Here is a 21,868-nt window from a genome sequence, read left to right on the forward strand (position 1 = left end):
GATGTGTATCTTAACCTTACATTTACATATTTTAAGGGCTTAAGTGACAACTTTATATCTTAGATTACTTAAGAACACTGTTGTCCTGCAAAATATGGTTTAACTACTTAATTAAGACAACTCTCTGTATATGAAAACAAGATTCTAACAGTTTTCTAAATATGCCATATTTAAGAGCTAAAATACAATAGTGTCTACGGTTTTTGGCGTGTTTCAGGCTGATATGTTAGAAATTGTTCTTGTTGCTTTTTTCCAAAAATATTATATTCTGTTCATGTTTGCATTTCTATAAATGCGAAAAGCAATTCAAAAATATAGATGCAAAAACTTTAAAATTAAATAACAACAAATCAAGGCAAACCAATAAGTTGGGAAAAAACTTTAGATCGAAACTACAGATTACAAGTTGTAGAATCTCTTTTCTCTTTATTTTTCTAGATATTCAAAGCTTTTATATTAAATTAATAAAACGTTTATTGTTTTTCAATTAGCCATTAATTTAACCAAAGCGTTAGTTTTGTTGTTTTTGGGACAATTTTACTCTTGAAATTCATGTTTAAATCTTCATTCAAGAGCATCAAAGGCAAGTTCAATTTAAAAAGTAAATTTATTTAATTTTTAAAGTACTGAAAAGTTTTTGTATTTAATAGAAAATCAATTTTGAAAAAAAACATTTAAGAAAGCCTTATTATCAAGCTTATATGCGATCTGCTTAGAGAGGGCAAGCACCTTGATCGCTTTAAATGTGGTGTTGGCGAGATGTTTTTTGTGACTTGACACATGGTGATGTTGTTCTAACTATTCTTTGCCTTCTTTATAGCGTCTTGCATTAGCAATAGTTTACAAGTAGCGAACCTGGAATGTCTCTATGGTGAATATTGAACAAGGCGGAATGAGATACTTAATTTCAGTAGTTCAGAGTAAACACCTCAACCAACCCCTTCTTTTGTTATCTGTATAAAAATGGATTGACTCGTCTTTCAGGAATGCCCTATCCTCCTAGAAAGATCTGGAATTTATATAAATGTGGAAGTTTCTACCAGTTTGCATTTGGGGGATGGTGTAGTCTGTGTGCTTTGGAATTGGTTCTAAATACCTAAGAATTACAGAGTGGCCAATATTGCGGTTAATCCAATGCGACCAAGCTTTAAGGCGAATAACAGAGCTTGCAGCTATTTGTTTGCTAAATATGTCAAGAGGTGTTAGGCAGAGTAAGGTCTCAAGTGCCACGATCCATTTATACATAGGCAAGCTGAACGTTGGACTTTATTTAATTTGTCGCGGTTTATAGCTTTCTCTAAATATGTCCACCATACTGCCACACCGTACATTAAAACCGGTCTAACTACCGATGTGTATAGCCAATGCGTGATTTTAGGTTGTAAGCCCCATTTATTACCAATTGCTTTTTTGCAAGAAAAGAGATCTACAGTAGCTGTTTTGACTCTTTCCTGTGCGTTGCGTTTCCAATTTAGTTTTTTATCTAAAACAAGACCCTGTAGCCCCGTCTTAGAATTTTAATTGGATTCCTTTAATATAGGGAGGGTTGTCAAAAAGAATAAAATAAGACTAAATTTGTGTGGGTTAACACCCAGTCCACACCGATCAACCCAAAGTGTGTCTAAGGCATTTTGTAAGAGTTCTTTTAAGGTGTTAAGATGCTTTCCAGTCTAAGGCATTTAGTAAGAGTTCTTTTAAGGTGTTAAGATGTTTTCCTGAAACTGCTCTAGCAACGTCGTCCACATAGGCGATCACTCTGAAACCCTCCGCATCCAGATTAGTTAGGATTTTATTCACCACTAGGTTCCAGAGGAGAGGGGACAGAACACCACCTTGCAGTGTCCCTCTACTAACGAGTGTTGCCTAGTTTTGAGTTATTTATTCTGCTAGTAAGCATTAAATGAATTAACACCCGAAGCAAACTCTATACATTTAGAGATGTTAGTGCAGATGTGTCCACGTTGTTAAATGCACCTTCAATGTCAAGTAAAGCAACCATAGTGAACTCTTTATGACGGAAAGAATATTCGATGGTGCGTTCTAAGGTGTGTAACCCTGTTTCCACCGATTTACCTTTACAGTAGGCATGTTGAGACGAAGGCAGAAATTCTGTATCAATACTTGCCCTTAATTGGATATCACTTAATCTTTCCAAGGTCCTAAGAAGGAGTGATGATAGACCTATAGGTCTATTACACGATTTATGTGTTCCAAAAAAATAACATATAATTTAAGACTAGTTTCGGGAATTTAAGGCCAACTTGACATTAAATTGGCGATCTCTTATTCAAGGTTTCTTTTGAAGCTCATGAAAATGTGCTCTTTCTCTTTTAAACAAATCTTATGAAAATAATTTAAAACAATATTTAATTTTTTTTAAATTCTTAATTGCGAGAAAACAAAGATTTTTGTTGTTTTTGACAGCAAACTTATGTTAAATTACTAGAAAATCCTTAGAAGAAATCTTTACTTGTACAACTTAACTGTATGCTTTATGGTTCATATGACTCCCAAACTCCTTGTATTGTCCATTGGTGAAAAGTTGATGAATTTGTGCTTCGCGCTTGGAATAGGTTTGGATTTCGGATTAAAATTATGTTTTTAGTAGTAGTTTTTAAGCAACATAGGTTAAAATAGTAATATAGTAGAGGGGTTATATCCAATACCGCAATAAGATAAGTTTTGAATACCATCGAATTCCTACGAAAATAAAAGAAATAATATGCCAAGGGGGGTCATGACTCCTACTTTTATGATTTAATTATCCAGAAGTGTACATTTTCGATGTCATGTCTGTTTAAACCATAACCCAAGCTCCAGCATTTTAAACATAAAATCCATTAGCTGTGTGTGATCTTAAATTTCGATTTTGTATGGCTGATTCAGCCTTTTTATCTATCATTTACATTTAGCCTCATTGCCTCATAACCTCAAATTTAAGTATAAATCCTTAGAAAACCCTAAAACCCCAAAAGGAAGAAATGTTTGTATAATGGCATACTCACTGCATAGCGAATACCTACAAGTATATTTTATATCACTCTAAAGCACAACGCCATATCACAACGTGCCACTTTTAACAACATAGCTCGGCAAGGCTTAAGAATTCCTTATGAAACATATTGTATAGTAAAATGGTGCCACATTAGAAATAAGGTTGAATTGTCAATCGTAAAACTGTCGACTAAGGAATAAAACGGAAAAGTTTTGGTTGCCAATTTGGTTTTTTTTGTTGTTTTTTTCTTAACTGAGTATGAATTGAAAAAAGTTTAAGGACATCGTATCATTTTCGTATACATATGTATGTACATTAAAGAACGATAGCTAGTCCTTGTAGGATTCACCTTTAAATACAAAACATGTGCATAAATATTATCAAATAACGTTGAACAGAAGAAAAAAGTTATAAAGTACCTACTTCAATAACATACATATACGAAGAAGCTTGAAACTTTTGGTAGAACGATTCTTGAACTACCTATACGTGTGATAAAAGAAAAACTATTTTTAATCGAGTTTGTCCTTTTAATAAAGTTTTCTTTTTGCAAATAAACTGAAAAGCAAACCTTCCTTTACTACAAGAAAGAGAGAGAGGGAGTATAAATGTTGTGCGGGAAAAGTTCAAAAGCGATGATTTACTTATGTAAGTTCGTCGGGTGACAAGTTGTAAAATATATTCAAAAAGTTTGTCTATGAAATGTTTTAAGAGGAAAAATACGTGAGACAGTGAGCCTTAACATTCAAAAGTTGTTATGGATGAAGTTGAAGGAGCAATAACCGTATAAGATTTCATAGTTTTGCCTTAAAGACATTTTTGTTCGTAGGAATCCGTACTTGAATGAAGAATCAAAAAGTTCCTTAGCTACATTTTTTTCGATGAGTATTACAAATTTTGAGAAGTTGTATCTAAAGAAGAGTAAGCTTAATAATTGGCATATCACAACGTTTTTCATAATACGATAACTATGAAATGGCACGGTTCGTTATCTTAGATCCACATCCTCTTTAAACCTAATAGTTTCAATTTGGGGATAATTTACAAATCAGCAAAAGATTGGTATTAAATGTTTTATTCTATTTATTAAAGGAAGTTTTGCCTATGTCGATAAAAGGCTTAAGTGGAAACGAGACGAAATGTCAAATTTTAATCACAAAAAATGACAACTAAATAAAATCGAGTTTAAACAAAAGCTAACAGCGGTATATTATGGCAATATCTTTTTCGATTTACTTTTTAATTGTAAGAGGCTTCATTTGAAATTGTCCGCTTTTGACAAATGACAAGAAAAGGCTACGCCATCGCTATAAATGGAACGATAACAGTTTCAAAAACGGAATGAAACTGTTAAAATTTTCAAAACTAAAACACTTCTTGATTGTGAATCACCTTTTCAGCAGGCAATAGTAAAAATGGTAGAGAAATCTAAGCAAGTCATTTTAACTATCATTAATGTTTTTTAGGTCTGGCGCAGGCAAGGATTGGACCTAAGACCTCTGGCGTCATGGGTTCTACTACTATATTAGAAAATGAGGCTTGTATCATTTTAACAAGATAGTGCTACGCGTAGTTACTAACAAATTAAGCAACGAAAAATACCAATTTTGCAAGAAACGCATCTTTTATCTTTTATGTTTTGAGGGGGAGGTCAAAATCTTCCACCGATATCTTATTTTCAAACACTATGCTAATGTTCCCCAACGATTTAAAGATGGAATTCGTAAATTTGTTTTGGATTGTAATATGTTCGGGGGTTTGGTATTTTTATAAAAAGTCTTTTTGGTGGAGGGTTCCGGCAATCTTCACTTCGTCAGCAGTAGGACTTTGGACTCACATTGAGAACTAAGACAGACAGACTAAGACTTTTTTTATTTTAAACGTTTAAATTCCTCCAAAAAGTTTGGAGTCTGTTTATAACGATATCTCCTTGCAATTAGACTATCTTATAAATTTGTCCAGCTCTGACACCAATATCTTACTTTTAGGTGATTTTAATTTACCACACATTGACTGGATTCCATCCGAAGACGAATCCTGCCTTGAAGCCTCTCCTTCTTCTTCACAAATGGAACTATCTCTTCTCGATCAAGTCCTTCTTACTGACTTACAGCAAACAAGCTGTATTAAAAACTCAAAAAATCGAATTCTCGATTTAGTCTTTTCTTCTGACGCTATTAGTACTCTTGTTCTAGAGTCTAGATCAGGAATTACTAATATTGACAAATATCACCCCCCTTTGGACATTTTGTTTGACTTAAGTAATCACCTTACTAATCACAGTAATTCTTTTGATTGTGTATATAATTTTGATTTCAGAAGAGCCAATTTCCAGCAGTTGTCTGAAGATTTAACCATTTCTGGAATTGCTGATACACTAGCATTTTCTAACATTGACGAAGCAGTTTCAACTTTTATAGGATCCTTAATTGTTGTTTTGAAAAAAATGTACCGATAAAGAAATCAAGAAATACAAACTTTAGCCATCCTTGGTACACGAAAGAATTGCGTTTACTGCGTAACAAAAGAAATAAGGCATGGAAAACGTATCTCAAAACTCTGTCTCCAGTCAACTTCTCTTTTTATGTTGAACTCTTTAACCAATTTAAATCTCTTTCTAATTATTTATATGCTTGTTATGTTACTGATATGGGCACCTCTTTGAAAGAGAATCCTAAAAAATTTTGGAATTTTGTAAACTCAAAGAAAAAATCAGATGGCTTTCCAGTTATCTTCAATTACAAGAACCTTTCGTTAGATAAAACTTTTGATATCTGTAACGCTTTCGCAACGAATTTCCGTGAGTCATTTGTTAATAGCCCTCAAGAAGTTGATGAAGTATATTTTCATAATAATCACACTTTTTCGCAAACTAGCTGTAGCCACATACCTGTGCTACAGAGTACGGTCCTTGATCTTTTATCTACGTTGAATGATGACTGCTCAGCCGGTCCTGATGGTATTCCCCCGTTAGTACTAAAAAAGTGTATTAATGTTTTAGTTGAACCCCTTACGTTTTTATTCAAACTTTCCCTAAAAACAGGCAAATTTCCCAGTATATGGAAGAAGTCATTTCTTACACCAATTTTCAAGAAAGGTAACAAGTCGGATATAAGCAACTACAGGCCCATTGCAAAGCTTTCTTGCATTCCTAAAGTATTTGAACAAGTTGTTTGTGAAAGCTTAGCATATTTTAGTAAAAATATCATTTGATAACAGCAACTTGGTTTTGTGAAAAAAAGATCAACCGTTACTAATCTCCTCACATTCTCAAACATATGTTCAAACGCTTTAGAACAAGGTTATGAAGTTGACTGTGTATACACTGACTTTTCTAAAGCTTTTGACCAACTAAGCCACGAAATTATTTTATTTAAACTTAAGGCTCTTGGTTTTCCACCATTTTTCTTAGCTTGGATTAAGTCATACCTTGAAAACAGATCCTACGAGGTAAAATTTAGAAATTGTCATTCTGAACCTTTTGTTGCTCAATCTGGTGTTCCCCAGGGAAGCCATCTTGGCCCTTTTCTGTTCATCCTGTCTATTAACGATGTATCGTCATGTCTACGCTCAAGTGAACTTCTTATTTTTGCTGACGATATGAAGATTTTCAAAATAATAAAGTCAAACCATTAACGTATTCTTTTACAAGCCGACATTGATAGTTTCACATTTTGGTGTGGGAAAAATAGCCTTTTACTCAACCCTTTAAAATGCCAGACTATAACTTTCACTAAAAAACTAATCAGTAACGTATTTGACTACTGTATATCACAGCAAAAACTCTGTCGTGTCTCCACATTTAAAGATTTAGGTGTACATTTCTGTTCCAACTTAGAGTTTACACATCACATTAATGTTATTGTTAATAAGGCAAGTTCTATGCTTGGTTTTATAAAACGCTGGGCAAAGGAGTTCAATGATCCCTATGTTACCCTTTCTTTGTATAATTGCCATGTTCGTCCTCATCTTGAATATGCTTCGCAGGTATGGACTCCCTATTACGAAATTCATAGAAAACGTATTGAATCAATTCAACATAATTTCATTCGCTTTGCTCTAAAAGGTCTTCCTTGGGAAGATTCCTATGATCTGCCTCCCTATGAACATCGTATTCTACTTCTTCAAATGCAATCTCTCCATCAAAGGCGTGTTAATAATGACTTAGTATTTTTTCATCAACTCATTAATGGTGAAATTGATGCACCTTATTTGCTATCTTGTGTACCGGGGCGGAACTCATCACCTGCGCACATTTGATTTTATACATATTGACTTCCTTAGAACTAACTATCGCAAGAATGAAGCTTTAAGTCGAATGAGTATTTTATATAACTTAAACTGTTCATCGATAGATTTAAATTTAAATAAGGTGGGATTAAAATCATTGTTTAGAACCAGTGCTCCACTATCGTAATTTTTTGTTCTGTAATAGTTAAATGCTAATTTTGTTTTGTAAGTAAGTAAGTAAGTAAGTAATTCATTTATTGATTTTATAAAGTAATAGCATGATTATTACAAAAATGAATTTATAAGCTATGGCATTGCCGTCAGCTCAGTTGGAAATAATATTTTAACAATTTAATTTCTTTTTTTTTTTTTTTTGGTTTAAGAAGTTTACATTACAATTTTGTTTTAATCAAATTCAGTTATCAATAACATTCTATAATTATATGCACTTTTTAAGAATAAATAAAGATTTTTCCAGTTCGGGCCATTTAGCAAATTAACTGTTTCTTGCACCGTTAAATATTTAGCTCCTAAATATTGTTGTCTTTGTACTGCATAAATTGGGCACACTCCAATAAAGTGAAAGCAGTCCTCTTTTGATTTGAGGTTACACAATGTGCAAAACCGATCAAAACTTCCATTATATGGTGCACCGTTTAGCCCAAGGACCTCGCATCTAGTTTTAAATATTAAAGAGATTTGTTGGTAACTATGCGAATCACAAAAATAGTTATCAGCTTCTAGATTATAGTTGAGTTTTGAGTACAAGAATCTGCTATCCGACTGCTGGGCTTCCGCTACAAGCAACGCTCTCTGATTATCTTCAAACTTTTGTATTGTACGATACAACCGATCTTTTATTGTTATTCTATCGCCGGGAATTATGTTGGTATTTTCTCCATAGACTTCGCCAAGATTTCGCTTTGTATTTTGTGCGTGTGTTAGGCTATATTTGTATTATTTTTTACTAACAACTAACACATGCACTTATGATGAGCCTCTGATCGTAGTTTGACGCTTGCTATAAGCTTACTACTTTCTGAAATTCTGAAGTGTAAGAACTTCTCTTCGACATTTTCGCACAAAACCGAAGAAGAGTGCTCTGGTACTAAAAAGGTGACATCAATGAAGAAACTGATTCCTGAAGTCTCGAAACTCACAAGATACGAGTAGGTACATCTGTGGGTAAATTGTTTTTTTATTATTATTATTATTTATTATGTTTTATCTCACTAAAAATATTGTGCTGTATTTTTGAATAATGAATCATGACTAAAAATGTTACACCCAGCACTGAAGGTGTTAACCATCACTCCAATAAGTTATAAAGTAATGCATGCGATCAAGTCGTGCTGTTGTCCTAGAAAATTAGTACAACATGACTGGATATTCCTTATCAAAACAATGCTAGCCTTGTTAAGCTTAATATTTTTTCCGAAAAATTACTTTAGCAATTTAGGTGAACATTTTTCTTCTATGTAATTTGACCTTTCTTCTTTAACTAACTTTTAAAATCCAACAAAGAGGTTCGTAAAAGTTTATGTTCTACTGCCAGGTTTTATTTTTATACTTTTGTATGATTTTGTAAAACATTAAGTATTCCATCCTGGTCACAGTAAAATATTTGATGAGAAATTAATGGAAACTCATCGCGGCGTCCGCGTCGTTCGTTGGCACGCTATCAACTGTTGAATAGGCTGTTTTATATGAGCTTTGTCCTGAAAGTCCACAGTCCACAACTCCTTCTCACCGGAACATTACTATTAAAAACAAAAATAATAATAATAGTCAGAGCACGATTAAGTTAGACACCAAAAAACCCACAAAATAGTTCAGAAAGAAAGACCAGCAGGTGAGTGACTTGTCGTGCTGACGCGGCTTGGTAACTTTCCACTAGGACACTATTATAAACATAGGTAAGGATTTGACATTGAGGGGTTGTATTAGTTTAGTCTTGCTTGCCTTTGCCAACTATCCAACCCTTGGCGTAAGAGGGTAGTGAATTTTGAATTTGTTTGATTAATTTTATAGAAAGGATGGTATCCCTTTAAAGGGGGATATTCCAGGACACGCAAACTGAAGTTGAAGTTTAATGATTCAAGGTTTTAATGTTGCACGCCATATTCATGCCTACACCCATCGCACGTTTTTTCTTGGGATTGAGTGGGTGAGTTTAAATATAAAATATCTAGTTGAGCCAGCTAAGTATTGAAATTAGGAAATTGTGTTTTTGGAACAAATAACACAAAGACGTCAACAAGTAGCTAAGGAAGTAAGGAAGAGAATAAAACGTAAACGTTTAATGTTTTGTGTTTCCTTCCAGAATGAATTTAAGTTAGCAGAATTACCAACATAAATTTATAAAGTGAAGACGGAAGTAATATGTATAAGTAATCGGAGGGTGGTTCTATCGTTGTTCAACTATTTCGAATAGGGCTTCAAATTACATTGTTTATTGATAAAATCTTTTAGTTACCCACATGATTCCAGGAAATGGACAATAAACATATAAAGAATAGTTAGCGTGTCGCGTGTTCGATGTACTTAAGGCATTGAGTGTGAAACAATTTGATTTTTGTTTTATTTTGTTCAAATTATCTTTTGAAGCGATTTAATATAACTGAAGACCCAAGAACTTGATTTATGTTTAGTTGAAAGCTGAATAAGGTATGTGGCTTTAATTTAGAAGTAGAAGAAAAATAATAGTTAAGTTTTAATAAATAAAATTAAGTATCATCAAAAGGAAAATAAATTTGAACTCTTTAATCTTAATTTGGGTGATAATTATATTTATAGATTATTTGTTATTTAAAAAATAAAGTTTTGTTTAACTCTCATAGTTTTATATTTATTATGATAATTTCTTAAAAAATCTTAGCAATCTGGAAATGTTTAAGAAATACATTGATACAAACGCATATGAATGATTAAATGATAGTGCCAATCTTCTGTTTTATTAACCCATAGATAGATCCGACATTTTGCATCTTTTTACTTATTTGTTTGTTTTGAGAATTCTTTGAGAAGGTACAATACTTTTTGAATGTCTAAAAAATTGTCAAAATTGATTTTAAGCTTTTTTAAGCAACCGAGATATATAGAACTTTTATAATGTGTCATTGAACAAATTAATATTATAAAAATTTTGATATTTTAAGGGCTCACTCATATTGTTGGTTGTAAGGAACTTTGAAAGATATGGTTAACATTTTGTTTTTCTATCAGAATTTTAACACTAGTTGTTAAAGTTTTGTGTCTTGCAATCAAATTATACTTTTCTGAAGAGTTGAACAGACGCAGATGAAGAACAAACATTAAAAAATGTAGTGTATGACCCCAAATATCTCACAAACCAATAACGCCAGCGACTTCAATTAAATTGTATATATTATTGTTCCTTTATTTTACATTTTTTTTTACAATTTTGAATCAAAATAATATATGAACACGACAAGATTGCCATCTGCCAGAAAATATAATTTGCTTTAGTAAAATAATAAGACCAACAGTTGGTAGGTTTTCATTAGATTTCTTATTATAAAAAAAATACAATTTGTTGTATAAATTCGCTCAAACAGAAAAAAATAAATGATCTTTGGATAACTATTGATTTTTGCGTTTTAGTTTATATTTTTATAAATTAATATTATAAATTGTTTTAAAAAGTTGTGAATTAATATTTTTAGGAAAACAGAATTTTAAAAAAAATTGAAATTCTGAAAATCTTCTTGGATGGGTTTGTCCACCCAACGGATCCGTTGATTACACCAAACATTTGATCTCTAGAGAGAACACTATGTTCAGAATAAAACCTTTGAATTTTTCGTAGTCTCGGACAAATAGCTATGAAATGGTAATTGTCGTCACGCTCATTTCTGTTACAATAATTGCAAAGGAGAGGCAGATCTGACCGATGAGGAATATACTTCAATTTCAATATTCAAATCTTGCATACTCGTAGGTTGAACATGAATTGCATAGGTTGGAGTCGAATTAGTTAACCAAAAAAATCTTTTGAAAAAGAGGCGTTGTATCAATTCAAATTCTTAAAAATAGGTGTGACCAAAAACTTAAATACCGTAAGAAAAGCAAGTGTTAATGGTTGCTTGGAAAACTCGGTATTTAGATCCTAAGTCTATGTTTTTGTTTGAAAATAAACTTGGCCACATTATGTTGAGAACTACTTTACCTTCTTTACTCTTACGCATATGTTTATTGAAGCTACCGTTAGCAGACGTCAACACTCCCAGATACTTAAATTATTGTATTATTTCAATAGGTTGCTTTTTAAGAAAGCACCTTTCTTCTCTCAACCTTCTAAAACTCCGTGCTTAAATACCATTATCTTTGTTTTCTCTGAGTTTATTTTAAGGTCCCAGATATTGCAGTACGTTTGGACCCTACTGATTTGTAGGTGGCGAGAAGATGGGTTATCCGCTAGCATAACCAAGTCATCCGCGTAAAGAAGCACTTTTATGCGAATATCAGAAAAACAAACTCCACCGGGTAAATTATCTGAAATATCATCAATGTAAAGGGCAAACACCTGCAGTCGTTTGAAACCAATTTGATATCTCAGCCCCATCCCAAGCTGTTCCATAAGTTTTACGTACAAATTTTAAGCAGATATTTGAACTTTAATTAGATAAACCAAGTCCAAGGCCGTTTTGCAAATGAGAGCTTGTCGATTGACGGTATCAAATGCAGCTTTTATGTCGATAAAGCAAGCATACATCTTCTTTTTCTTTTGGATAAATTTGTTAGCAAAAATATGGTCAACCGTTGTAAAAACCCTCACGAAAACAAGCTTGAAACGGTCTTCAGCGATTGTTTAATTCTCTTTTGTAAACGATTCTAGCAAATACTTTTTAAATTTTATATAACATAAAGTATACAAAAAATGTTATTGCTTTCAAATAATTTTATCAAACGAATAACAACGTTTTTGACACCTGGTGCAAAATTCTTATAAATAATAAAAGGCTAAGAAAACACAACAATTACAAAATTATGGTTTTGTACATTTATTACAATTTTTAGAAAAAAAACAATAGTTACATTTTATTCTGTGCTAAATTTTGTCGTTAACGAAAAGAAAATTGTTTTTCGACTAAAAATCTCGGGAACAAAAAAACAGATATTGAAAACAAAGTTATTTTATAAATGTATGTAAAACATTGTTGTTGCTAACTTTAAGTAATTTTTTTGTGAAAATTAAATTGACAACTTTTTTACAAAACACGAAAACCTACAAAAACAACAAAAAAATGATAGAAAATGGCTTTCGACTCAAGTATCTTGAGAACAAAAAAATATATAGACTTAAATTTTTTATATCACTCAAGATATTGTCACTAATATTTTTCTTAACGTTTTCCAGCGTGTGTTGCATCCAAGCCTCTTTTTTAAATTTGACCAGATAAATACAATCGATGTTTCTTAAGACTTCATATGAAGTGAAATAAAGACTCAAACGTTATTTCATAGGTTAAGAAATCTTATAAGTGAGTGAATTCAGAAGATTAAGATTCGTGCCTTTATTTAATGAATTGTTCAGATATGCTTTATTTTTTTCTTGAAAACACGGTTCAGACAATACAAGGGACTTAATTTGTAGTCAAGTGCATGCTCATTACTTGACATCAATCTGTAGGTTCAAACAAGAAAAGAGTCTTTATTTGCACTGAACTGAACTCTTTGAACGTAAAATTTGATCAAAGCAAATAGTTAGTTTTTAATGTTCATAAATTTTAAACTCACAACTTTACTTCACTAACCTCTGCCTTCATTTAAACGTGCAAAAACTATCAAAAACATTATCGGTCCCTAGAGTCGAAATAAAAGATTTTGAGAAAGATGTCTGTGCGTGCGTACCGTACCGTATATCCGTACTTTCGCGACTTATTTTTCGTTGTACATAGCTCAAGAACCAGAAGAGATATTGACTTCAAATAAATTTGTTATACAGATAAAAAAGCAGAAGAAGCTCTCAAGAAAATTGTGGTGGCGGTTTTTTTTACCATAGTAGATTAAAAAAAGGGGCTGGGATGCGACTCACACTGATAACTTCCCATCCCGTCTGTCGATTTGTCTTGCTTAAAAGTTTGTGTATATGTACTCGTATCAATTTTTACCAAATTTGCGCACTATTTTTTGTAGATTTTATTTTTTATGATTAAACGGACTGTGGATTTTTATATAAAAATTACTGAATATCGAAAACAATATTTCCTGTGAAATAAAATAAGTTTGAAGCCAATATTTTTTTATTTTTGAAAAGCTATTTGAGCCGAAAGTAAATTTTTACCAAGTTTTAGTATTTTTTTTTTTAGAGTTTAATTTTTTGTAAAAAAACTATCAATTCGATATTTTTAAAAATTTTACTCAATGTTGACAACAATATTTTTTGAAAGATAAAAGAAATTTAAAGCCATTATATCAAGGTTTTGAAAAGATATTTGAGTCGAAAATCAACTTTTACCAACTTTTGATAATTATTTTGTAGGTTTTTATTTTTTGTAAAAAAAAACTGTCGTTTCGATTTCTTATAAATAAAATAAGTTAGAAGCCTAAATTTCAAGTTTTTGAAAAGATATTTGAATCGATATTAATTTTTTACAATTTTTGAGTAATGTGTTTTTTAGATTTTTATTTAAAAAACTGTCAATTCGATTTTTCTCAAAATTTTACCAGATGTCAAAAACATTATTCTTCGTTGTACAAAATTGTTTTGGAGATGACATCATATTTTAGTCGTAAAATTTTGGAGTTGCTAAAAATTGAATTTCGACTCAAATATCTTATCAAAAATTTGAGATAATGGCTTTTAACTAATTTTATCTTTTAAGAAATATTTTTTTCAACATTCTGAAACATTTTGAGAAAAATCTAATTGACAGTTTTTTTGGAAAAAAAATAGTTAAACTTGCCAAAAATTTACTTTCGATTCAAATAGCTTTTCAAAAATTAAAAATATTGTTTTCAAACTCTTTTTAAATCACAGAAAATATTGTTTTCGATATACAGTAGTTTTTTTTATAAAAATCCAACAGTCCGTTTTTTTCATAAAAAAAAATAAAATCTACAAAAAATAGAACGCAAATTTGGTAAAAATTGATTGTCGGTTCTTGATATCTCTCAAATTAATTTCATTCATCCAATTTGTAAAAATTTAAGAAATGCTACTAAAATTGGTAAAAATTTGTTTTGACTAAAAATCTATTTAAAAAACCTAGATTTTCAAACTAAACTATTTCTTTGCATACAAAATATTGATGGTAATTTTAAAATTTTTAAGAAGAATTCAACTCACAACTTTTTTAACCCAACACGAAAACCTACAAACTTTTGAGCAAGGAAGGGATGGGAAGTTATCAGTGTGGGTCGCATCCAATCCTTTTTTTTTTCTAATTTGACAATCAACCTCTTTACAAAAAATGAAATTGTTTTTGTTTTTGTTATGTGTATTTGACCAATTATTTTATTTATACATATATAAGATATTTTGTTGGCTCTTTTTGTTTTTGGAATGCAAATAAAAAACATATTTCATTCTTTCCCAACGTTTCGTAAGTGTTCCTTACTTCTTCAGGGGTGTCTTTATTCAATATTTTGTATTAAATCACTTTAATTCTATTAATTACTCCCATTACTGCATCCTTCCAACGATGGCACTTATTAGAATATCTACTTTGCTATAATTTTACTGTAACAAATCGAAGTTTGTTTTGTATAATTTCTAATTTTCATTCTAAGTTTTTCTCTAAATAAAGTTTATATTATTTGAATTCGCCAAACCAACAGGTTATGGGCCCAGGAGAAAATTCAATAAAAAAATTTTTTTTAATTTTTGTTTGCGTTAAAGGAAGATTTTATTTAAATAAAAATCGCACGCGTTTATTGAATTGGGCGCATTGAATCGGTGTTTCTTTATTATAAAACAATATGGAAAATAATGTACAAAAACTGAAGCCATTTGATGGGACGAATTTTTCTAACTGGAAATACCGAATTCAAATTTTGCTGGAAGAAAAAGGTTTGGAGAAGTTTCTAGCAAATACATTGCAATCGTTGTTGGAGGATGTTCCTGCTAATGAAAATAGTATCAAGGCCAAAGAATCGTTGAAATCTGAAGAGAAGAAATGCAAATCCATCTTAGTTCAATGTGTTGGTGATTCTCAATTGGAATATATCAAAGACAAAATTTTCGCAAAGGAAATATATGATACATTGATTGGTGTATTTGAACGCAAGAGTGTTGCTGGCCAATTACTTCTGCGCAAAGAATTATTGACGATGCGATACAAAGATGGAGATGAAATCAATGAATATTTTCTTCAGTTTGATCATGTAGTGCGTGAGTTGAAATCGATTGGTGCAACATTAGAAGAGCTGGATGTGGTATGTCATTTGATTTTAACTTTACCAAAATCTTTTGATGGCTTAATTACCGCACTGGAAACGATGGATACAACTAAATTAACGATTGAATTCGTTAAAAGTCGTCTTTTGGATGAATGTGGAAAGCGTGCAGCTAGTAGTTGTAGGCGTACCATAAAATCAAGCGACTCAATGGCTATGCAAGCAGATCGTTCGAAAATAATTTGTCACAGATGCAAAAAGCCAGGCCACATCAAATCGAAATGTAAAGTTAATTTGTCGAAGAAAATTGATTCGTATGGTAAGAAAACTGCAGGTGCAAATTGTGCAAGAAAAAATGAAGATCCTGAATTCTTACTTTGTGAAGAACAAATGTTATCAAAGAGAAAGGCGATAGTGAACAACAATGAAATTGCGTCTAGCTTTATAAGTGAATCGTCAAGAAATAGTAATGAGGGCTTTGAAGAAATTAATTTTGTTCTTGATTCGGGTGCTACCCATCATATTGTTAATAATAAAGTTTTTTTCAACAATATACATACAATCGAGCCAATAAATATTTCAACAGCAAAAGCAGGTGATTCCTTGGTAGCAAAGCAGCAAGGCGACATTTCGGTCAAGACTTTCTTTAATGGAGATAATTCAACAAAAACTATTCAAAACGTCTTGTTTGTTAAGAATCTAAAATGTAATTTGATGTCAATTCGTCAATTAACTGACAAAGGCTACAAGATCACCTTTAATGGTGTTGATGCCCTTATCTCCAAAAATGGTCAAAATATGTTCGCCGCTCGTCGAAATGGTCAACTGTACCAAGTCACTTTTTATGTTGAACGAAGTGTGTATGCTGGAATTGCTGGTGCGGAAAAATTGAGCAAAGCTTCGCAAACGTTATGGCATTTTCGTTTAGCTCATTTGAATGTTAATGATATGAAGAAGATGGTGAATCAAAACATGGCAACTGGATTGTTAGAATTAGGTATAAATAGTGCTGACAAATTTTGTGAATCGTGTGTGCTTGGTAAACAGACGCGTTTACCATATCCACCACGAAAGGAAATCCGATCTGAACGTATTTTGGAGCTCATCCATACAGATGTCAGCGGTCCAATGAATGAAGTGGCACATGATGGTTCCAGATTCTTCGTTGCTTTTACTGATGATTTTTCACGTGCATCCATGGTATATTTCATGAAGAAGAGAAGTGAAGTTTTCGAAAAATTTCAACAATACGTTTCTATGGCTGAAGCACAACATGGGCTAAAAATTTCGAAATTGCATTTGGATAATGGCGGTGAGTATTGCTCAAACGAATTTAAATCTTTTTGTGTCAATAAAGGTATTCGACTGAATTACACCGTGCCATACAATCCGGAAATGAATGCGGTATCTGAACGTTTCAATCGCACAGTAGTTGAAAAAGCAAGGACTATGCTTTTGTCGAGTGGATTGAGTCGTCGATTTTGGAGCGAAGCAGTTTTACATGCAAATTATGTTAAAAATCGCTCACCAACTAGTGCTGTTGGCAAACAATTTGCAAATAAAACACCCGCTGAAATTTGGTATGGTAAAAAGCCAGATTTATCTCATCTTCGTGTTTTTGGGTCGATTTGTTACAACTATGTACCAACAGAAAATCGTACGAAGTTAGATGCAAAATCACTTAAATGTTACATGCTTGGATATGGTTCGTCTTCACAGATGTATCGTCTTTGGGACATCGAAGGTGACAAGCTTGTCATGGGTCGTAATGTGACGTTCAATGAAAAATCAATTTTTGATCGTTTGAATTATATCAACATATTTGATTCAGAGGTAGCTAATTATGACATCGATGAAAAATGTGAACAAGAAATCCACGGTGCAAATTTGGAAAGCATCGGTAACATCAGTGACAATGTCCACAGTGCTTCAAATAGTGCTGATAACAACAATGATTTGCGTCGCAGTGTTCGTGAGAAAAATAAACCAGATCGATATGGACGTGCTGCATGGTCTGCAAACTTTGCACTTTCTGCTGAGGAATTTGTACAGAATGATCCGGTCACGATGAATGATGCAAGGAAGCGTGTTGATTGGCCAAAATGGGAAAAGGCTATTAATGATGAATATTATTCGTTGTTGAAGAATCGTACTTGGTCTTTGTGTAAGTTACCCACTGGTCGAAAGGCTGTCACTTGTAAATGGGTTTTCAAGTTGAAATATAAGTCAAATGGTGACATCGACAAGTATAAAGCCAGACTTGTTGCTCGTGGGTTCACACAGGAAAAAGGTTTCGATTACAACGAAACATATTCACCAACAGCCAAATTGACCACCTTCCGTATTTTATTGTCCATTGCTAACCATTTTGGATACGATATACATCAGATGGACGTTAAATGTGCTTTTCTAAATGGAAATTTAAAGGAAGACATCTACATGACACAACCAGAAGGATTTGTGAAAGAAAAATCTATGGTTTGCAAATTAAACAAATCGCTTTATGGGTTAAAGCAAGCATCACGGATGTGGAATGAGCGCTTTAATCAATTCATTCTTAAAATTGGTTTTAATCGTTGTCAATCAGATCAATGTTTGTACATGAAAATTGAAAATGGTATTGTCTGTTACATACTCTTATACGTCGACGATTTAGCAATAATTTCAAACAGTACAAAAATGATAAATGTAATTAAAACTGAATTGTCAAAAGAATTTGAGATGACGGATCTTGGTAAAATCAATTCGTTTCTTGGAATTTCTATTGAAAGAAATTTAAATGATTATTCAATTCAATTAAGCCAGTCAAATTACTTGAAAAATATTTTGAAGAAATTTGATATGAATAACTGCAAAACGGCTGCAACACCAATCGAAAATGGATTACATTTGCAGAATGATGATGGCAATAATTTATCTAGTCAGCCATATAGAGAACTCATTGGATGCTTAACATATGCTACTCAAACAACTCGACCAGATTTATGTGCATCGACAAACTATTTTAGTAGATTTCAAAACTGCTTTACAGATGAACACTTCATGTATGCAAAACGTATTTTAAGGTACATACAGGGAACATCTGATATGAAAATGGTTTATCGTCGTGATTCTGAGGCTGATATTTTGACTGGATACGCCGATTCTGACTGGGCTGGTGATAAGAACGATCGCAAATCAACATCGGGATATGTATTCAAGGTCTTTGGGAATACAGTAAGTTGGTTATCACAAAAGCAACCAACTATTAGCCTGTCATCAACTGAAGCTGAGTATTTGGCATTAGCAAAATGTATTTGTGAGGCAAAATGGTTGCGCTGTCTTTTAAAAGAAATTGGACATCCTTGCAATTCACCAACAACAATATTTGAAGACAATCAAGCGTGCATCAAGGTAGCTGAAGAATCACGTGATCATAAAAGAATGAAACATATTGATGTGAAATACAACTTCATTCGAGAATCTATTGTAAATAAAGAAATCAAACTCAAATACATCTCTACTAACAATCAAGTTGCTGATATAATGACAAAGGGTCTTGCAAAAATTCTTTTTCAAAAGCATCGCTTAAATTTAAATCTTAATTAATTTGACTATATTAACTAATTTTTCCAACTACTTTGATTTAAACGAAATTTGTTTTTTTTTTAATTGTAAATATTAATTTATTGAGTTTTAGAATGTATAGCTTTAATAATCTTGTTTGTTTGTTACTAATTTGATAACTGATAAAATTAAGAGGCGGTATTAGAATATCTACTTTGCTATAATTTTACTGTAACAAATCGAAGTTTGTTTTGTATAATTTCTAATTTTCATTCTAAGTTTTTCTCTAAATAAAGTTTATATTATTTGAATTCGCCAAACCAACAGCACTGACACATAATTAAATATAAATTAACAAAAAGAATATGAAATAAATAATAGACGTTAGCAAAAAAAACTATCAAAATTAAACAGAATTTACACTTATGTATATCACAGAATGTTCGCAGGTACTTTTTTGATTACAATGTAATGAAATTGTGAAAAAAACTAAATTTATCAAAGAGTAATAAAGTTCAGCTTCCATTTGAGTAAAAAACATGATATTCTGTCATTTTGACATAAGAAGACTTGACTTGATAGTTAGGGAGATTTTTCTTGTCTAACTTTCACAGTTGCTTTAACTGGAAGGAAATTTCTTGGCAATCAGTTACTAGAACATTTTACTTACTTTTAAGTCCCTTATGTTGCCTGAACCTGCCCCTTAATTAATGTATATCTTCACATTTTTTCTACAAAATCGCAATTCCCTCAAATTAAGGTCCTTGTAGATATCTTCTTTCATTGAAACCGTAATAGTTTCTTTTTCGTAATAGCTTCTTAATAACTGGAAGGAAATTTTTCGGCAATCAGTTACTAGAAAATTTTACTTACTTTTAAGTCCCTTATGTTGCCTGAACCTGCCCCTTAATTAATGTATATCTTCAACGTTCCAGGCAAACGTCATGATATTATGCACGACTTCCAGTTCTCTTTTAAATTAAATTTCATATCACTTTTCTCTCAAATATAGTAACGACATAAACCATATTTGAAAGTAAAATCAGTTACAAATTTTACGATCTTTTCGAACTTACGTTCTTGTCGCATTGCAACCCAAACAAAAACCGATCATCAAGCATTCCATCAAACTCCAACTTCAAACATGTTTGATTTAATTAATTCTTTTATATTTATATCCAATACATTTAAACTTGTGATTCGTTTACGTTCGTCGTCGTCCTCGTCTGTCAGTGTTTTGTTTTGCTTTTGAATTTCAATTACCCAGAGCTCTTCAAACTTAGCAACCGCAAACCAGTCTAGAAACCAAACACAAACAATTCGTATCGTAAGACGTGAACGTGAACGTGAGGCTCTTTTCGCTCTTTTATCATTTGTTTGAACACTTGTTGTCAGTACGCCAGTGGACTCGTGATCGTAAACATTAATTCCGGTTGATGATTGGTTTTGGTGGTTGACGTTGAATGCATTTCTGTCAGTGATAAAGCTGCGTGGTTCCTACAAAATTTGTATCTTTTATGACAAACGTTACAATTAAATCTTTCAATTGAAATCATGAATAAAATGTGTTGAATAAAACTGGCGTTTTCGTAGCTCCAATAATATCTGAATAGTGCGCCCGTATTTTCCTGTTATTTCTGAAGTATAAAGCAAACAAAAAAGTGGAAAGAATTTCAATTTAAAAAATTACATTTATTTGAATCTTCCCGGATATTATCAGTCTGATGTGAATTCTCCTATGTGATTGCTAATTGATTTAATCGAATTGAATAAAAATTGTTGTCACAGATACCAAAAACTCAATCACGCACGGTCCATCTATATCGATCTAATTTTGGATTATAAAACGACAAGCAAAAATAACACAATAGTGCACAAGCGGATAATCTAATTCGTTGATACATAAACAAAATAAAAAATATTGAAATATATCCTAACTATTTGATGCGAGAACGCAGAAACAGAATGCCGCGTGGTGGAACAACAACTGCGTAAGTAGACACGTTAGATATTTTATATTCAAAGTCAAATAAAAGATACAAATTTTATCTACGAAAAGTACATAATAACTAATTTAGGTAAGGTAATCTGTTTTTGGAAAAAGATACAATAAAATTCAGTGTCAGACATAAGGGTTGGTCCCAAACAAAATAATTAGAAAAACATTGTATGTAGCAAAACACTTCTTGCTGAAATGAGAATAAAATTACCCAAAATTAGAGGTAGTCAATCTCAATTGTTCTTTTGCAAATTAGTCTATGTTAAATAAATTTGTACAGTGTGCCTTTATATCTTAAATTTGGGTACAATAAAGTCGACCAACCCGACAGGCAAACAAGAACGATGAGGGTCTCTCTCTGTTCTGTTCCTTAATTTTCTTCACTCGTTTACTTCTTATACTTTTATTTTTTCTCTTCTTTACTGCACTAAGTTATTATTAAATGATAGCCAAGCCAAGGCAAATAAAATGCCTCTATGACAGCAGAAATTCCATGTCATAGTTAGGGAGGTAGAGTTTTTAGGTAGAGACGTTTAAATAATTAAATGTATGTACATATATTAATTTTATGTGAATTTAAATCTAGCTCTTAGAAATGCATTAACTTATTAACTCGTGTGAGGCCCGACACTAATATTCTGTGTTTTGTCATTGTTTTTATTATATTTCATCTTATGGTGATAGGTTTTTTCAATTTTCCTCTGTTGTATAAAATTGATTTTTTCTATAATAAGATC

At 32.0% G+C, this 21,868-nt stretch overlaps 1 protein-coding gene across 3 annotated transcripts in view; it reads left to right on the forward strand.

The window, feature by feature from the left end:
- Positions 1–21,868, forward strand: part of LOC129949652 (uncharacterized) — a 180,856-nt gene that overhangs the window by 43,875 nt on the left and 115,113 nt on the right. The window contains exon 1 of one of the 3 annotated variants that reach the window (XM_056061237.1): positions 20,482–21,123. The exons of the other annotated variants lie outside the window; for them this stretch is intronic. Coding sequence (XP_055917212.1) covers positions 21,077–21,123 — 47 coding nt within the window. The 5' untranslated portion in view covers positions 20,482–21,076. Of the gene's footprint in view, positions 1–20,481; positions 21,124–21,868 lie in introns of those variants that run through there. 3 annotated transcript variants of the gene reach the window in all.

Source organism: Eupeodes corollae, chromosome 3, assembly GCF_945859685.1.
Source record: "Eupeodes corollae chromosome 3, idEupCoro1.1, whole genome shotgun sequence".
NCBI lineage: Eukaryota > Metazoa > Arthropoda > Insecta > Diptera > Syrphidae > Eupeodes > Eupeodes corollae.